The sequence below is a fragment of the Equus caballus genome, chromosome 1 (assembly GCF_041296265.1).
Source record: "Equus caballus isolate H_3958 breed thoroughbred chromosome 1, TB-T2T, whole genome shotgun sequence".
Taxonomy (NCBI): domain Eukaryota; kingdom Metazoa; phylum Chordata; class Mammalia; order Perissodactyla; family Equidae; genus Equus; species Equus caballus.
Genome location: NC_091684.1, coordinates 183,795,001 through 183,815,616, shown reverse-complemented (window position 1 = coordinate 183,815,616; position 20,616 = coordinate 183,795,001). Strand labels below are relative to the sequence as shown.

General features: G+C 38.5%; 1 protein-coding gene across 18 annotated transcripts in view; it reads right to left on the bottom strand.

Annotated features, from left to right (window-relative positions):
- NPAS3 (neuronal PAS domain protein 3) overlaps positions 1 to 20,616 on the bottom strand; it is an 829,192-nt gene that overhangs the window by 701,230 nt on the left and 107,346 nt on the right. For 10 of the 18 annotated variants that reach the window (XM_023623732.2, XM_023623740.2, XM_023623775.2 and 7 more), the window contains exon 2: positions 19,895 to 19,984. The exons of the other annotated variants lie outside the window; for them this stretch is intronic. In XM_023623732.2, the coding sequence (XP_023479500.1) occupies positions 19,895 to 19,984 (90 nt within the window). The remainder of the gene's footprint in view (positions 1 to 19,894; positions 19,985 to 20,616) is intronic. 18 annotated transcript variants of the gene reach the window in all.

Below are 20,616 nucleotides of genomic sequence, written 5' to 3'. Positions count from 1 at the left end.
TTTCAATGAACTCTGTTCATTATAAATTGTCTGATGACAAAAGACAAAGACTGTTGTTTTTAGGTTTTTGGGGAGGACGGAGGGAGAGATAGTGATAGAAAAACAAGACTGGAATTTTCTCTTATAAGTAATGATATTTCAAGTCTGGTGAGAACTATAGAAAATATAAAAATGCATTATTATTTACAAAAACTGCATGCTTGTTTCATTGGCTGAGGATTTTAAAGGCCAATGCTAATTACTACAGAAATAGACACACAGAATTGTGCATGATTTAAAAAACGGTTCAATTTTTTAATGTAACTCAATCTATGATTCCACTAATTAACAAAATACAAAACTAAATCTTAAAATCTTAAAAGTTAAACAGAATATAGATTCTTATAGACTCTACAAATACAGTTTATTAAAGATTTATCAAATTGTAAAGTTATTAAGCTTCATTTCATCATTTCCTTCCTAAACAAATATTTTAGAGAAGTTAACTTAAGGTTATAAGTTCTCCCCATTTTGCAGGCTCAGTGGCCAATATTCAGCATAAAGGATGCAGCTTTCTAAGTGTTTCTGTTGACTAAGAGAAGCTGCTATAAAAGGTGCCCCAGCGCCCCGCAATGATTGGCAGGTGGACCAAAGAGACTGCAGCAAGGTCGACTAAGGGAATCAAGCCTTAGTTATACTATGGTGATATCAGCTTCATAAACTAAGGCAAGAAGAGAGAAAAGACAGAAAGTGCAGGATGCACCTCAGAAACGAAGGTCATGACGAACTTTAATGATACAACGATATCTATAAAATTTTAAAAACATATGATTTCCAAACAAAGGAATTAAAATGTTTCAAAATGATACAAACTAAAATGCTTAACATATTGCTAATAATAGAGCCAGCTTCCCTTTCAGGACACTCACATTCATGTTCTTTAAAGTCATCGGACCTGATGAAAATGTGGAAGGACTCTATGAAGGTCCCAGTAGCCCAAATATTTTTTAGAAATCAAACATCATTTGCAGCAATAAGTGCACAAAACCTACAATAGTTAAGTCAGAATTCCTACAAAAACAAGCGTATAAAACCTACTGTCAGAATTCCTACAAAAACTGGGTTAGCCCTGGGATTCTTGTGTTCCAATAATTAATGTACCTTATGATTTAAAAGGCGAAATCTCTCATCTTATGTAATGAAACATGTCTCAAGAGGGGCCTATATATTGAGGCAGAAAATAAAATACAACACTTCAATGACAAGTTCTAAGGAAATTATGGTTAAAATGGGATTTTTTCCCTTCTTCTGTGTTGTTTATCTAGATCGAGGTAGGAATCAACTTAATAAGGGTGTGAATCTTGAAGTTCATCATCAACAGATGAGAAAAATGGTATGGCAAACCTCCCCTCAATATGGTGGCTGTCACAAAATGAATACTGATCACATAAGTTGGTTCTGCCATTAGCAAACATATCTACATGGTTGTTCCCATGTGGTGATCTGTTTTTAAGAAATGATGTGTCTTGGGCTGGCCCGGTGGTGCAGCGGTTAAGTGCGCACGTTCCGCTTCAGCGGCCTGGGGTTCGTCTGTTCAGATCCTGGGTGCAGATATGGCACCACTTGGCAAGCCATGCTGTGGTAGGCGTCCCACGTATAAAAGTAGAGGAAGATGGGCACAGATGCTAGCTCAGGGCCAGTCTTCCTCAGCAAAACGAGGAGGATTGGTGGCAGATGTTAGCTCAGGGCTAATCTTCCTCAAAAACAAGAGAAATGATGTGTCTTTCCTGCACCATCGCCTGCAATATGCACATGTTGTTTGATTGGCACCTTGATTCACAGGCAACATTTACTAAGAAACAGAGCTGAAGGTCATTATGTGCCAATCACTAATTTATGTTATCCATCCCTACCTGACACTGTTAACATGTATTTGTTTCTTATATAGTAAGATATAGATTAAATGGTGGCTATTTCTTATAATAACTTATCCATCTATGGAACCATTTTTAGCTATCTATCCTTGCCAAGAAATGTTTGCTATCTCATGAGTTCTTCTTGATGCTCTATCGATACATACAATTTTTTAAAGTATTTCCTGACTGAATCATGCTGAAGAACGTAGGTAATCATATAAACCACAGCCAGCACACTGGACCTATAACAGTGATTCTCAAACTTTCCAATCTGTAAATCACTTTCACGAATCAGGAGATCACATGACCCATCTACCCAATTCTGTGTTCACATAATAGTCCTTAAATAAATCTTGAAATAATCAGTTCTCTGGCAAACAATCTACATAGTCTTCTCACTTCCTGATTATCATAACAGCCTGTCAGCTGGCCTCTGTTTCTCATCTGCTCCATGCAAATACAGAGTCTAGAAAAATCCCACAAACCCCACTATTTCCTCAGTCCAAATCCTTCAGTATATTAGAACCATATAAGATGCCAAATCTCAATTCTTCTTTTCTTCTTCAAGGTCCTATCAATTTTATCCCTTCTTATTTCTAGTCAACCCTGAATAGAAACTCTTGTTGCCATCCTGTTTGTCAGTTACAAACATGGCTTGTTCATCTCCATCCATCAAAGGCCATCTTAAGTTCCATCTTTCCCAAGAAGAGTTCCCCAGTTTCCCACAGCTGTAAACGCTCTCGAGTGTCGGGACTCACAGATAACTGAGACTTACGGACTTAAGTCTTAATGCACTTTCTTAACGCACTTAACATGCTCTGTCTTTAACCAAAGACACTCCATCCCCTTGCCCTGATTTAATTCCCTTCATATTGTAGAGCACTACCTCTCCTTAATCATATATGTACCGGCATATTTTCTCCCTCCTCAATCCAGTATAAACTCCGCGTGGCAGGAAGTTTGGATGTCCTGTTTACTACTGAGTACCAAGGGCCTAGAACAATGCCCGGTACTTAGTAGGTATTCAGTAAATATTTATTGAATCAATAAGTTATTACATCTCTTAGTTCCCCTGCCGGCCTAAAACTTCCTTCAGATGGAGGAATGTCTACAGTTTCTCACAAGGAGATGACAAATATTTCCTTGACAAATGAATATTTGTTCCTGAACAGACCCAAATAACTTTCAAAACTACCACATCCTCCCACAATATATTCCATTTTCCCCCAATAAAACACTACCAAGTTGCCTATAACTAAAATGGAATATTGAAAACCAGAAATAATGTCACCATCATTTAAATAATCCTTGTCTAATGCATTCTATTTCCTGTTGGAGTACAAACATAACATAAACCTCAAGTTTTGGAAATCAGAAAATGTTTTAAATTAAATTATGTTTTATGTATATATTTTCTGTTTTCTTTTTTCAGATATTTTTTCTTACAACTAAAATGTCAATTATAATATGAGTCACAAATAAGTCTACACAAAAGAATACTGTGTGCCAAGGTTCCTGTCCCATAAAGAGAAACTAGATGCTGAATTCACTACCTATAATTTCAAGAAAACCAAAGACCCAAAAGTACGTGCTTTGCTAGAAACCATGCCATGTGTGCACGTTTCCACACAGCCCTGCCAATTCCATCCTGACCCACAGCATCCCCTGCTATTTCAGTTCTAAACAAAGATTTATGTCAAATTATGTTCTAGTTTTGTGGTGCGGGTTAAGACGGGACCACCTAACACATGTTCACTTGGAACCTAATCCAAATTAGATCCTGGGTCCCCTGGGGAAGAGACAAGTACAGTAGTAGCCAATGCTGCTCTTTAAGTGGCATAAGCATTCAGTGTATTTCTATTGTGAAGAAATTTCACATTCATTAAATTAGATTTTCAATTTATTGCGTATTCTGGACGCATATTATAGCTTTATCTAAATATCAACATATAATACAGTGATTTCTAACTCATTACTTTGTGAATAATACTTATCTAATTGAGGCTATTTTCTAGATGAAATTTTAAATCCTTTCCCTTTTGGGGTGGGAGGGATGTTCCCATCAATTAGTTCAGAACATTACAATTAAAGAGCAAGGATATTAATATTTTCCACTATTTACAAGCAAAATTGAAACAATTTTTTAAATAGGTGTCAACATAGAATCTCTTCCTCAGAAATGTGATGGAAACACATAGTTTACAGTACTAGTTAGCGTGACTTTATATTGTACTTTTTATTCAAATAATTTTCAGAATAAAATTTTTTATTTTATGGCTGTTATTTTGACTAGGTTGTATGGGCTTAACACTTAAGAGACACATAAACTAAGACTTCATTCAACATTCTATATATGGACTTTATCAATTTTGTGGTTCATAAACGCTAAACAGCCAGTAACAACGGCATTAATCTACCTAATTAGGCAAGTTTAAAATGCTGTTATTATACATTGAAAATTTCATAAAATGCCCTCCTTTTAACTATTGCTCCAGAATGTGGGTTAAGGAGGGGATAGACTGCATTGCTGTTTGATAGATTCAATAGTCTTAATTATTGCACTTAGTTTTCTGAATATTTCTATACTTCAACATGATTAAAAGACTCACCAAAAAGTCTACTCTAAAATGTTAACCTTATGAAAAACTTTTGGAATTTCCTATTTGACCACTGAATTAGGTCTCTCCTGAAGATGCATGAACAACCCAACCACGGTTTATCTTTATGACCACATAAGTGTTGACCTAGAAATGGTTCTTGAGAGAAGAAAGCTGTCCTTTTCTATTCAATCTCATCTATGTCTTTTTACCAAGTTCCATGCACATTCTTTAATGGAAGCTCAAAAATACCAATAATGATGACAACGGCATTACTCCGAATGATGACAAACCATTAATTTACCATGAGGTTCAGTGGTCGGATTGGAATTATTTAATAAGCAGCAAATCAATTATGGAGCAACCTTCTGGTAAATGTGTCATGGGGCAGTGCATCCTGCTGACATTACTTCTTTTCAGCACACACTAATAAGATCAAAAATTTGTTTTTACTCAGCCATAACTATCTAAATTTCATATTAGAAAAAGATTTCTGAATGCGGATAAAAGGTTTCAAGCACCTATATTGTTGTATACTTCAAAAAGTTCTTATAAACATGCTTTAACATATTTGTATCTACATAGCACAAAGTCCCTCTTGAGCATTCTTCATGCTTTATCATCTTAAATATCTTGCACTCCTATTGTGCTAAATAGTTACCACCTTGCTCATCCGATAGTCATAACTAGTCCAGCACTGAATGAATGCAGGACCAAGTACAGAACAAAGAATGCAATCTCAGCTTTCCAACCAACAGCTTGATGCTCTGACCCCCATGCCATGTGCTATGATCATGAGTGATGGAGCTGTTCTGACTGCAAACCACTTTCAAATAATGATCCACAAAGTTAATCAAAAGGGCTTCCCTGTTCAATATTTACCTGTTACTCATTGACAGCCACTGTCTGCATTGCCATCTAGGATGTATAGAATGGGATCAGGAATACTGAGCTCAAACAGAACCTGAGTGCCTTGCTGAAGTACCAGGCACAAAGACAGCAGAATGAAGCTGCTCTTCAAACCACCTCTGACACTAAGATGTCTGCACGAGCTCCACAGCAGCAACACACTGCTCCTTCCTGGATTTGGAGGTCAAAGTAGTTCTGATAATAACAGGGATGAAAGGAAGAACAACCACATGAGAAAAAAAAAGAAAGAAAGAGAAAGAAGCAAGATATTAGGTATCAAAATATAAACATGGAGGGAAAAATAGTAATTTCCTGTATTTGGCGAAAAAAATAATATTCCCTTCTTGATGTGATCTCCTTGCTTTTATGTACTAGGAAAGCCATATCTATCCTGAAAATTATTTTTCTCATTTTAATACCTATTCAACATTTTAAGCTAAAAAATAATAAAACATTGATCTTTTTTACGTGTTGGGTATTTAAATGCTGTTTGCCAGCCTATCAATCAAACATACCCAGAGTGGCTGCTGACCAGCCTCCATGTCCACCCCTAAAGAGAGACAGGTGATCAGACTGATCATAACACAATTCTCTCATGTCGTTTTTTAACCATCAGCTGAAAGCAAGGCTTACTATGAGACCTTATAATTCAGATTACCCGTGAACTCGGCAGGTTCTGAACATGGGTGTTTAAGGGAGAAAAGTCACTCCAAATGTTAACCCTTTCTTAACTGAATTTTCCTGAACACTTACTCAGGAATGGTAAACAGCATTTGAGCACTTAGTATATACTAGGCATCGTTCTAAGTACTTTACATATATTAGTTCATTTACTCCTGTGAGAGAGACTATTCACATCATTTTACAGATGACAAAAATCATGAACAGAGAGCTTATGTAACTTGTTCAAGATCACCCAGCAAATAAGGAACTAGGGTGAACACATCAGTCTCCATCAGAGCCTGTGCACCTATCCCCTACACTGAAGATTCCTCCGTTGCATTTGGTGCTACTGAGGAGGTAAGATAATCATTGGCCTTTAACAAGTACCTTAAAAGGGTTGGTGGAGTAGATAAATTAATAAATATCTTTAAGGAACCTGCAATCTTATTGAGAAGATATTACCCATATACACACTTCTATCCTTTAACTTCTATAAGTTTGTGTCATGCCTCACCTCTCAGTTTAACTGAGTTCCTAAAAGGTATTTATTTGCAAATACACAATTGAGTGCCACCACACATGTGGGAGAGAGTAAATGATGCTTTAGGATTCAATCTTGGATTCAGCATTGTCTTCTCTCTCTCTTTTACATCCCCCTCAATCCACCCCATCAGGAGATCCTGTAGGCTCTTCCTTCAGAATATATCTCAGATCCAGAATCTTCTCACCACCTCCATGTCTACACCCTTGGTATGAGCCACCCTGATTATGGTAATTGTCTCGGAGCTAGTCTCCCTTCTTTCACCCTACTCCCCCTGAAGCATACGCTCAGTTCGCAGCCAGACTGACTTTAAAAAGTAAGTTACTCTTCAAGTCAAAATCCCCATTTCAAGTGGAGTAAAAGCCAAAGGACTCACCCAACTGCCAAGGTTCTGCGTGCTGGCTCCCTATTACCTCTGTGACCTGTCTCCTTCTATGTTCTCCTTGCTCATCCAGCCTCCACCGCACTGGCCTCCCCTCCGGTCCTTGAACACACCAAGAACTCTTCAGCTTCAGAGCCCCTGCAGTGGTCGTTGGCTCTGCCTAGAATATTTTCCCCTGGCTATCTGGATGCCTAACTCCTTCACTTCCCTCGAGTCTTTGCTCAAATGTTATCTCTTAAAATGATGCCTCACCTATTTGAAACCATAACTGACATGTCTTCAGCCCAGCACTCCTAATTCCTTCTTAACCCTCTGTATTTCTGTCCCACAGCCCTGACCACCACCTAGTAGACTACAGCTTTACTTGCATTTTAGCGTTTAACTGTTTAGTACCTGTCTCAAATGCCCTCTGACTTTGAAGGGAGAGCCTTTGGTCTTTGTCCACTGCTAGATCCCAAACCATAGTTCCTGGTTAAAGAAGGTGCCCGATTAATGTGCTGAATTAAATTAAGAGGAGAAACCACTGTGGATAAGGCAAAGGCAGAGTCATGTATGTGTTGTGCCCAACAAGAGTAAGTGGACATGTTTCATGGATAGGAGCAGAGAGCCTGGGTTGACAAATATCCTGGCAGAGTAAGGGAGGCTGAAAAACAGACTAGACCAAGACTGGAGGGTTTTAAACATTAACCTAAGATTATAGACACACCATGCAGTAAGAACAAACAGTCAATGATTTTGAGCAAGGAAATATGTTAGAAACAGCATTTTAATCTGGTAACTATAAGGTAGCCCAGAAAGGAAAGTTTTGCATTCCCTTGCACAGTACTTTGTATATGGGAAGACTCAAGTATTTATCTAACTTAATCAAACTGAATGAGATAGGAGATAAGAAGACTAATTAGGAGACTGCAACAATCTAGACATGAAATAATAGCTTAGATTAGGGAGATGGGCAAAGAAGGGAAGTATTTTTAAAAGAAATCATGCTACAAACATGGGCATTTTAGACAAAGGAATCAGAATGGAAGAGGATTCCAAGAGTGAGCCTGAACGACCAGAAAAATTAAGATAAAGCAGAAGTGTAAGGTGGGAGGGGATCACTGTAGGAAGACACAGAGTTCTGTTTCGGGGGACGGCTGCACTGTCCAGGAGAGAGCCCTAGACTCGGAGACCAGGAAGGTGTCACTTTGCAGGAGGGCCAAGCCACACCACAGCTGTGTGAAACTGCTCAGATCACTTAACCTCTAGGACCCAAGGGGTTTTTTGGCCTGGTTTGGGGTTTTTTCCATGTAAAATGGAGATTGAACACAGTTTACTGGGTTGCTTTGAGGATTAATTGGGAATGTCCATGGAAGTGCTTGCAAATTTGTTGGTCATTACAAGTGGAGGTAGATGGAAAGCAGAGCACAAGTAGAAATGTGAAGCAGTTTGGAAATATAAAACGAGTTTGGAAAGAGGTAGGGCTTGAGATTCATCCATTTCTGTGTGATAACTGCAGGGTAAAGACTGATGAAGTTCCCAAAAGGGAGACCTAACTGTCCTCATACTGAAGGGGACACAGCTTTGCACACAAAGGACACCGAATATATGTTTTTTAAATGACTAATGTTCAAATATGACAAACTTCCCTCCTCTACAGGTAAGGCTTAAAGTTCCTCAGGGTCTTATTCTTTCGCAGAAATAGATTTCAGTAGACTATCCTTGAAAAGAGCATGGATGTTTTCCTGAGAAAAAGTATCATCCTACTCCAAGGAGCCATGCCATCCAATTGAAAGGGGATGACCTGCCCAGATGGACCTGGATTGGTCTGCTATAAACGGTCACCAGATTAAACCTTATTAGCTGCGTAATCTGAGCAAACCTAACTTCTCTGTGCCTTCATTTTCTTGAGTGCAAAATGAGTATATTACCAACCTACTTCAAATATAGTTATTTGGGTCAATTACAGTAATGCCTGGAGACCACAGAATACCACAGTTGGAACATGTTACTTCCTTTCCTTCTGATTTCAGCTTCATTTATATTACTACAGATGGAAAACCAGCCAACACAGAAGCAGGAATGGAGACACTGGAATATAAATTCAGCATCAAGAGTTAAAACGTCTGTCGTCCCCGAATGATCAATTTAGCCTCACAATGCGAGGCCTCAGTATCAATGAGTATCTCCTTTTGATGGCAGAATAAATGCAGCTGTATTCATTCTCTCCTGTCTGTATCTCAGAGCCTCAAATTTTGAGGACACTCTGTACCACAGTAATCATCTGTGTGCTGCACATTTCTCCCGAACAAACCCAATAAACATATTTGTGGTGCAAGTGAACCAAACTTGCCACTAGACCTTTGTAAAAATATACTTAAAATCTGCTGCCCCATAATGTTAGTCTTCTAGTCTTCCCTTCCACAAGGCCTTTCACAAGTACCACGATAAATAAATATTTTTTAAAAAATCAGCATCCTTTATTCCTACCAGCCTCATATAAATTGTTACGAGCTCTAGGCAAGCAGCATTCAGAAAAGATGGTAGCCAATCTTGCTCCCAGATGAATTTACTGATTATCAATTTCACCAGAGCTTAGGAACTCCCCCCACCCTCCACCCTCATCCCCACTAGATGTGTCACCAAACCTCGACTTTACAAAACATGGTGACATGAATACCACCACCTTCACTGATATTAATTCAAGACCTAGGACATCTGCTGAGTCTCTCCAGGGGATAAGAATCAGAGCCACTGCTTATTCGTGCCTTACAAGCCATCGAGCAGTTAAGCAGCCTGCTTCCCTGGAAGTGAGCAAAGACTTCCCTGTAATTATGGTAATACGTTCTTCACCATGAGATCCAGCCGGTGTCTGAAGGACAAGGGACAGGACAGGAGGCATTGTGCCTGACGGAGCCACACTAACTCAATTTCACTCCTAAAACAGTTTTTTTGGAGGAGTTGGAGAGTGGAAGCAAAGAGAAGAATCATCAAAAAGACCATGTACCTCCTGGTTTCAAGGCCAAGGCATGCAACTGGCTATGATTCACTCTGAGCACCCCTAACAGGCAACGGTCAAGAAAATGGTGCCATTATGGAAGCTTAGGTTGATTGATGCAAGTGATGAGAATTGCTAGTAAGAAACAGGCCTCTCCTCATTGGTACCTAGTGAGAAACAGCAAAGAGTGAGGCCCTATATGTAACCTAATATACAAATACTACTGCATTTGCTATTTATTGCAGGGACCCCTTATAACTGGGCTGAGAGAAGAGAAAGAAAATTACGTTTTAAATAAAGGCAATGATAATCTATTCAATCATATAAATCTCAAGCACTCAATTCCTAAGAATCGTCACACTGATATGTGAATCAGAGAGGTCTCAAATTTGCCAACAGAAAATCACTCAAGAATGTTTTCCTTACAGGCTGGTCATTGAAGCAAAATCCTCACAGGACCCAGACTTTTCTCTTGGTTCAGAACTAGATCAAAACATCTCAATGCTGAGCACAGGAAACAGAATTCTCTTTTTAAGCAACCTGGAGAATGATGCAGCAGACGTGGCATGAGAGAGAATGAGTTTGTAAAGCAGCCAGAAAACTCCATCTAATCACTTACCTGTTATTTCTCACACATGTACATATTCTGATCTAAATAAGCCATGTTTCTTTAACCTACCACAGGCTCCTCGCCATTAGCTTCATCCTGTAACTTCCAAAATTATTTCCACATTTAAATGACGGGCTATTCGGCAAAAATAATTAAGGTGGTGGGGAGAGATTTTTCTGCTTAAAATCTTATCACTAATGCCACTTATATCAGTAGTTCCTGCTGGAGGAATTTAAATTCAAACAAAAGAATTTAAATTCCCCCAATAAGAAAGTGCTAAAAATGCAGAAAGAAGGTACTGACTACACCAGGGAAAAAAATATAAGTCATGTAAGAAAGGAAATCTCTGCAGAACATGGAAGCTGACCATATTGCTTCCAGCTTCCCCTAAATAAGCTGCTCCTCTACAAGTTACAACATGTGAACCCAGAAATTTCCAAGCTGAGGCAACTTGTTGATGGATTCACAAGAAAATACCTATATACATGGATATACATCTATCAGAGATGATATGCTTATAAATACACACAATTATATATAGATGCCAAATTGTTAATGGTGGCTGTCTATGGGTGGTACCATTACAAAAGACATTGATGTTTGTTTTTTCCTTTATGTTTTTCTGCATTTTCTAAATGTTTCAGAATGAAAACTTTTGGCATGTCTATTCAAAAAAAAAAAAAAAAGAAAAAAGCTACTCCAAGAGAAAACAATAAAACTAATCTAGAAACCCCTCCATACACCAACCCAGAGCCATGGCACCGGGCTTAGTGAAAGGAAATTCCAAGAATATGCCCACAACAGGAGTTGACCACCCACCACAGCGCCCTCTGTAACACAAAATAACACAAATTCAAGGCCATTTACTGAGCAGATGACAGGGAATTCCCTGATCAATAATAGACAAACACATGGATATAAAAGTTCTGAGTAGGGTCAAGTTGAAACCATAATCTCATCCCCTTGTTGTTAGTAAGACTAGTAGTGGAGGTATGATATATACATATATCTCTTCTTATTACCAGTTATATATCTTCTCATTAAAAGGGATATATCCTGATGTATTTTTTATTCTATTGTAAGCACACTGCTTATACATGTTTTTAACAACACAGATCATAATATTTTAATTATAAGTGGCATTTCCACAATATTTTTATGTATTTTCCATAAGACTGTATTTCTTAAATTTCCTAAGAATATGAAATTTCCTGGTGTGTGAAATTAACTTAGATTTTGAATATTCACTAAAATTCACAGTTATCCCCTTTAATGGAGTACGGTACTTTGAATGTTATGAAAACGAAAATTTTCACATTTGTATTACATAAATGGCAAATATAACACATAATTTAGAATGTGTTCTTTTAGGAACTTTAAATTCTTCAACATTTCCATAGTCATAATGGCTTATCTTGCTAGAGGCTGAATGTTTATTTTTCTCCATTTTGCAGACAAGATCTCTACGAGATGAACAGTTATACCCCAAGTTAGATGAGTAGCAGAGCAGTACTCATTTAGTGAGTACTTATTATATGCCAAGCACCATAATAACCATTTCTGTGGTTTAGACCTTAGGCTCTGAAGTCAGACAGACTAATGCAGGGGTCAGCAAACCTTTCCTGCAAAGGACAAGATCGTAAACATTTGAGGCTTCGTGGGCCATATGGTCTCTGTCACCAGTGTAGCACAAAAACAGCCAGAGATGATGCATGAATGAATGGGTATGGTCATGTGCTAATAAAACTTTATTTACAAAAACAGGCAGGGGGAAAGGGGAGCAGATGTGGCCAGTGGACCATAATTGGGTGATGCTAACCCAAATTCCACCACATGCTATCTTCTTAACCTTGAGTGAACTACTTAAACTCTGTAAGCCTCTGTTAGCTTACCTATAAATGATTAAACTAATCTTACCTAGTGTATAAATTTATTATAAGCATTTTAAAAGTTGTATGTTGGGGATCGGGGCCAGTGGCACAGTGGTTAAGTTTGCGTGCTCCGCTTCAGTGGCCCAGGGTTCACAGGTTCAGATGCCGGGTGTGGACCTACACACCACTCATCAAGCCATGCTGTGGTGGCATCTCATATACAAAGTAGAGGAAGACTGGCACAAATATTAGCTCAGGGACAATCTTCCTCAAGCACAAAGAGGAAGATTAGCAACAGATGTTAGCTTAGGGCCAACCTTCTTTACCCAAAATTTAAAAAAAAGTATGTTAAGGCATCAGTCTACTGCCTGACATGAGTATCTTGTGAAAGATTAGTCACATTAGTTGTTATCATCATCTTTATCATCACATTGATCCTCAAAACAACTATGAGAGAATTGTTATTTTTACCCCCAGTTTAGACAGGAGAAAACTGAAGCTTAAAGAGTTAGGTAACTTAGCCACTGTCCCACATCTAACAGATAATTGTGGGGCTAGGATCAAACTCAGATCCATTTCCAGGAGGTTTAACCACTTCTAGCAATATTAAATACTACTGTGTGGACTTCTGGATCTCTTAAAACAGGTTGCCCATAGTCAAAGACCACAGCATCATTCCTCCACTCTAATGCATAAACTAAGTCCAAAAATTCACTGAAGACACGTTTACAAACTCAACATACAGAACAAGCTGTTCTTAAAACCATACTTTATGTGTAGCTACAAGTCTGCTATATTATTTTTAAATCTAGGCACAAGCACCTTAGTCTCCTTGCCTCTCTCTGAAACCACCCGTGAGCAATTTTGCACATTCTAGTTCAACAGCATGCCTACAAAAGGTTCTTTGTAGCTCTGTTCCTCTCACCTTGACCTTTACTTTCTGTTCTCGGGTTTCTAGAGCTCTCATACATACAGCAGGTGTGTCACTAACCAATTATTTTTAAAAATCTAGGCAGTCACTTCTCTCATAATGAAAAATATACACTCTGGTGAAGCCAATTAATATTCTCTCATTTTAAATCATGCCTCCTGTGCCTGTCCATTTTCACTTTCTGGCCTTCGTTTATCTTGAATTACAAGTGGTCTGTGAGGACGAAGGCAAATGTCAAGCTCCTCAAGCCAGGAAAAGCAATAAATTTGTAGACAGGTCCTGAACTGGATTTCATTTGGCGGAGTCCTCAAGATGTTTATAAAATGAAAATAATTTCAAACTAACAAACACAGCATGACTGCACATTCTTCCACACAAAGTACACTAAAGGAGTTTCTCAACAAAGAGGAGATGCTGAGGCCGTGGGCCACACCCACAGCAGGTGTCCTGCCTCAGGTCTAAGCTGCTTCCAGAGGGACTCTCTAACTCGTGGTCCATGCCCAACTCTTCCCTCCTCACAACCTTCCAGGGGCTCTCAAAGAATCAGTGGCCGCCTGCCCCGATGCCTTTGCTCCACCTTCTCCAACCTCTATTCCTGTCACCTTTCCTCAGCCCTCCACTCCTGACATGTGCCATTTGTGATTCACTACACCAGAACCACCTGTTTTTTGCCCAGATCACTACTTCAAGCATGCCTTCCCCAAATCAAGTATCTCCTCCACCATAAAGACCTCAGGGCCCTCCTTGACTATCACAAATAACCCTTGCGTGGTGCCACTTCCACAGTTTGCACTCATCCCACTCGAGGCACCTCTCACACAGGATCCCAGTTACTTGTTTACACCTCTTCTAGACTTCAAGTCTTCTAGGCTTCTGGAGGGCAGAGGTTTTCTTAGTCACCCTTGAAAACCTCAGTTTAGCTAGAACAGCATCTGACCCACAGGTGATGATCAAAATACATTTGTTAAATGAATAAATAAGTTCCCTTTTAAGCCAGTCTGAGATTAGCCCTGAATAATACTTTCATGCCATCCACATTACCAAGATATGCCACTTGAAGTCATTCATAGGCAAAGCCATTGGTGGGATGCTAAAATTAACTGGGAGAAACCACCAGAAACCATGCTGAGGTCTCAAAGGCGTGATATGGAAATTAGAATTCATTTGGATGTTGAAAGGCTTGAAGCAGTTCTTGCTACAAAGTTCAATGTCTGTTTAACATGCAGATTCTGTTAGAACTCTTTATGAAGTTCACTGTATAATTCTTTTTGCAATTCTTTGTTATTTACGGATCCAAACACAACTGGCATAAATTATTCTAATGTGGGGGGGTGCTGTATAACAGCAATCAATCAGGTTCAACAACCAGCAAAAGAATTCGCTGCCGCTGAAGCCTCTTTGACCCATCCCTCCCCTTCAGCACAGGTGACCATCTATCCCCTCAGCAGCCTGCCTGACAAGGCACCTGTCTTGTTCTCCTTAATTGGGATAACATGTGCAAGTGGTTAATTCTGTCTGGCACAACACAGCTGATTAAGACTGGCGAGTTCCTTCCTTCTTCACTCACTCTCCTCCTCTTGTCCCTGGACTGTTAATTCCTTCTCTCTTTTGAATCTGAGATCTTCCGCTTTCCAAACCATGCTTCTTGGTCAATGCCGGCCTTAACCCTGTACTGAATAGGAGAAAACCCAAATTCTGGGTTTGTTCTTTTTGGGAAAGGGAGAAAACGTCACCCCCCACCCCCTCGGCCCCAAATTAATTTCTCCAATTCCTGACATGGTGTCTGAAATTATTCTATTGGAGAAGACTCGCTTTTTTTCCCCTTGAATTCTTTCACTTGGAATTTCTTATTAAAGTGCAAATGGCCCTGAGAAGGCTAATATTATCAGTTAACAACACCTGATCTGCAATAAGGGGTACAGACAAAAACCCCCAGTGGAGACAAGGTCCTGGGCCTGAAACGCTAACCAGGTATCCAGGGGGAATGAATTTCACAGAGGAGGAAAAAGAGCTTAGGATGGAGAAGAGAGAAACAAATACAACCCTCAAATTTTGCCAACGGCCTCTTCTGCTTTAGGTGACAAGTCTCTAGTCAATTACAGACCCCTTCTCAATCGTGGCTGCACTAGGAACCCTGGGTTAAACCCCTTTGTTTAAAATAGATCCTGTGTGCCTATTGCAATGGCACAGCATAGGCACAGTAAAGGTTAGTAAGGTCCAGACTCAGTCTTTTCTAAATATCGCTGAAATGATTGTTCCTGAACACAGGTTTAAGGATGCTCACTCTTCCTCAAATCCCTCTATAGTAGGGTCCAACCAGATGGCTGAATTGTGACAAACTTTGAGGCTAAAAAACCCTTTCTCAGTTGACTCTTTTCTACCTAGTTATCCTTCCTCAGGATCGCATATTAACACAAGTGATTGTCAATGGATATTGCTACAATTCCATCTCCTGTCCATGAAAGTTTTCTTTCTTCTGACAAGTATTTTCTCGCCTTTCTTTAAAAACAAAAAAAACCAGTTATATGGAAAGGGGTGTCTTTTCTCTTTTTTCAGACTCTCTCATACTTTTTTCATAGAGCTTTTACTTTTATGTTTGAAAATTTAAAAAAGTAAGACTGACAATTGTTTTAATTGGAAAGAACTTAGGCATCTCCCAATCAAATCTGCTGCTTTACGGACGAGTTCACTAATTGTTGCCAACTATAAAGACAGCTGAAATAGGGAGAGTCTGGGACCTAAGTTTCAGTACTTAGCAAAATGCTTAAATAAAACAAAGAAATTTGAAAAAAATATTTACACTACAGTTAGTGTTTTTGAAAGCCCTGTATTCCTACCCTTTGCTAAAAACTTAATCTCACCAGTTACAATTTGAAGTTCTAAATTGGCCATGTCATAAGCAATTAATGTAAGAAGTTAGGGTAACTACCATTATTTTGAAATCATAAATTAGAGACATTCTGAAATAATTAAGCTGAGGTTTTATATTCCTGTGTCCTTTAAATTTTCAATGTTATTGAAACAATTGAGTTTAATTATTTTAATAAATCCCAATAACATATGTTTTAAAATGCTTTAGAACATAAGGTTATAAAATGTGAGAAAATTATAAAGCCATAGAATTATAGTTGGAGGGATATGAGCAATGATATGCTGGTAAATATATAACCACCAATTGCGGGTTAGAAGGCACCTCATTTGCAGCATTTTCCAATATCCATGTTGCAAACACTTCCCCTAAATTCAAGCTACTAACATGCGGTCAGGGGTCAGAGAAAGTGAAAGATGTGCACAGATGGGCTCTCATGAGCCCATCCAAGTTGGCTCCAGAACATCTGGATAGTGTCGGCTCTTCATTCCTGAACCCTTTGCACAGAACTGACCATTTCTTTCTTTACAACCCACTGTACCCTGAACACACAATCACATAACACCTAACATTATTATGTTTACCTCCTCGACTCTCTATTACAGTGACTTTCAATCTTTCTGGATGTAAAACACAGTAAGAAAAACATTTGACCTAATGACCCACCCTGTGTACACACATGTGTGTGTGCAGTTTTATGTATATGTACCAAAACATAAAGCAAAAACAGAAGTCTCAGAATAAAACATACTCTCACTAAGCACAATACACTAAAATTTTCTATTCTCTTCCATTTCATTTAAAAAATTCTGATCTTCAGCCACTAAATTGCATTCATACCCCTCTATTTGGGTTGGGCCCCCAAAATAGAAAAACAGTGCTCTGATAGACTCTAAACTCATTCAAGATAGGATTATTATATGTCAATTGTCTGTATCTGTTCCCTACGTCTAGTAGTAATTATTGAGACCCAAGAAAGTTAAGCAACTTGCACAAAGATGCACTTGCCATCAATGATAAAAGGCCCCTCAAGGCAAATAATTCATTACACAAATTCAGGATATTTGTGGCTTAACACTGAAAGCTAGAGGGTCTTCCAAGACAGACACCACTTCACCAGAAATTGATGGAGAAATTTTTATTTTTTGTGAGGAAGATTGTCCCTGAGCTAACATCTGTGCCAATCTTTCTCTATTTTTTGTACGTGGGATGCCACCACAGCATGGCTTGATGAGAGGCGTATAGGTCCATGCCCAGATCTGAACCCACGAACCCCAGACTGCTGAAGCAGAGCTATCAAAGTTAACCACTATACTACTGGGCTGGCCCGAAGAGAAATTTTTAAAATATTGTGCTGACTTCATCATTGATGAAGGTTTGGCCCTTTACCCACCATAGCCCTATGACCAATCCTGCCTGTTTGCCTAGGATGACAAGGCAAATCTTAGTGATCATCACTTCCCTATTACCAATAATAGTCACCCCTCCAGAGTGTTAAAAAGATACCCATATTTTTGACAAAACATTTTAAATCCTCCATGGAGGAGAGCTATATAAATGCCGATTAATGCTAAATATATTATATAGAACACACATACTTCAATATCTAATACACATTAACACTAGCTTTCTAACAACCAGAAGCCTAAGACTTATTTGGAGAAAATACTCACTCAGGAAAATAAAACCTGAATCCACGGCCTTTTTCTCTTCAGTGTGCTCATGCAGCACATGGTTTTTTATAGGTGCTTTTAAATGTACACTATAGTTTCAAGACAATCCAGATAAGCATCTTCACTAAAATACACAACACCATAAATCATCTCAGTGACAGTGCTCCAATTTAACATCTTGGGGATTTCCTCCCCTTCTTCATCATTTATTTGCCAATATTTCCTTGTTATGAATATCCCCCTGGTGACTTTCCCTGGCAGTCACAGCTGTGCTACCTACTGTGTCTACCTTGACTACAAATAACACCAAATCTTAAAAAAGCAAGCCCTTGAGACAATACGTATAGTTAGAAAGGAAGCCTTGCTGCGGACTGAATTCCTGGTGACTCCATTCAGGCTCTCGACTTTAAATGGACAAACCTCAGTCTCTCTGCAGCTAGTAATTTCACACATGTGAAACTGGCTTAATTACAAATGAACAACAGTTGGCTGCAGTCTCCAATTACTTGAATGGTCAACAATCAACGGCTGCTTTAATACAGTCCTTAAAGCACCCCCTTCTTATCCAGCAAAAGGCTTCTTCAAAGTATCCATGAATCACAGAAAAAGCCACAAACTCGCCAACAGATTACAGAAACTTGACCACCAGGAGCCACAATAAGTATAACTCACAGATAACAAGGATTTTTAAAAAATAATAATCAGAAACAATTTTGCATTATAATTAATCCGATTCTAATGAAGAAAATACTACTATCTAGGCATCAGAATATCAAGAAATAAAGCCAGAGATAAATAAGTTGCTGAGATACAGAGAAGAGACCCAGCTACATCCGGTGCCCACTTTCCACCCATTTCAGAGAGCAGCCTTCATGGGCTCCAGAATTTCCTGATCACTTATAAAATGGAAACCATGAAAGAAAATGCTCTACAACCAACTGGAGGCGTAAGTGAAAGCAGAACTCACCAGCTTGTATTCAGAAAGGAGTTTTAAGGAAAAAGGGTACTTTTTTTTCAATAATGAAGCTCTACTACAAAAGAAGTTAAGAGTTTGAAGACAAAAACACACCCAAGTATATTTTCAAAGTATATCCAGGAAGGCTAATGCCTTCAGTGAAAATCCATCTACCTTACTTTGCATGTTCTATAGGGGAATTTAATTAATTAATTAAAGCTTAATGTGATTCAATCAATATTCCATAACTTTTCTGGAAAGCACAAATTTTATCCTTTAGGGGAAGACTCCAACTTAGACTACCGTTTTAACAAAACAAAAAATAAAAACTTTCTTCCTAGCAAAAGCAACACAAGTCAAGCGAAGATATATTAAAATGCCTTTCTCCCTGAGCAGAGTGTTTACTTCAGTGATAGCAACAACACCTCGTTACCAACAGTGCAGATTCTGTTAAGTAATGGACAAAGCAAATGGCAGCCAAGGCAGAGGACTCAACTTCAATTTAACTGTCCTGTAAGGTACATAGTAATTAGCTGCAAAGCTCTGAAATCTTAGCTAGCATGTTAAGTCTGCTACATGACAGTATAATTTGACTTCTTAAAGGATTATGCAAATTACAACTCATCATTCCATTACAGGATTGAAAAAAAGTGACAGCTAATTTATACATAACACACCTTTCAAATCCCTAAGATGCGTAGCACCTGTGCAATGTATTTTGCCGAGATTTTCTTGCATATAAGTACTTGTTTATTGCAATATAAAGAAGCTTTCCTAAGAGCTTTAATATAGCCATTTTTAAAAAACTTTTAGACCACAATTTCAAAAGAATAAACATTTTTTTCTGTCTTGATTTCAGAGGCCAAATTTTTTGGTTATTTTTGTTTGATTTGCTTTTGGGTTTCTTTCCCACTAAATTAGAGAAATATAAGGTTTCAATACAAGGATATTTTTGAATAGCTGGCAACCACAAGCACTGATGCACGAGCCAGAAGGAAGACTCACAAAGATTTCAACATACTTCTGGTAGGTAGATTCACAGTAGATTCCGTCATATCTGTAGATTTTCCTACATTCTGATTGGTTGGGCAGAGGATGCTGGGCAGTTATTCTGTAGAGGCATCAAAAACAGATAGACATGACTAGAGGTTCTCTACAGTCAACTGGAATGCAGGATAACAAGTATGTTGAAATTTAATATATTTTGCTTTTTATGCTTTTGAGCTATATACAATTGCAATGTGTACATACATCTTAGAACAGTAACTTCCACTTTTAGAAACTTGCAACCAGAGAAAACTTTTTTCAGTTCTTCATCAGAACAAAAACATTTTTTTAATCTCAGAGTCATAAAAGTGGAAGAAAAGAAAGACATAAGGTCTAAAGCTTAACTCACTCTACCATCCCCATGATTATATTCTAAAAAGAAATGTTAAAACAAATGTCAGAGTTTTTGTTACAAGATTGTCATTAATTCGATCATGCATTACTGTTGTAGGCAACTGTAAATTAGCTATAAAAACCTTAGTAAAGTTAATATATTTTTCAGCTTTACTCAATTTATAGAGAGTTTGTATTCTACCGACTTCTAAAGGGATATGACACAGCTTACAGAACTAAACCCAATTAGGGATGAAAACACAGGCAGGACCGTCGGGAGCTCGGGTTAGATGTTAACAGGCACCTGAGATGAGCTGATTACAGTGGCTCTAGGTTTCTTGGCAGTCAAGGCAAAAGGGGGAA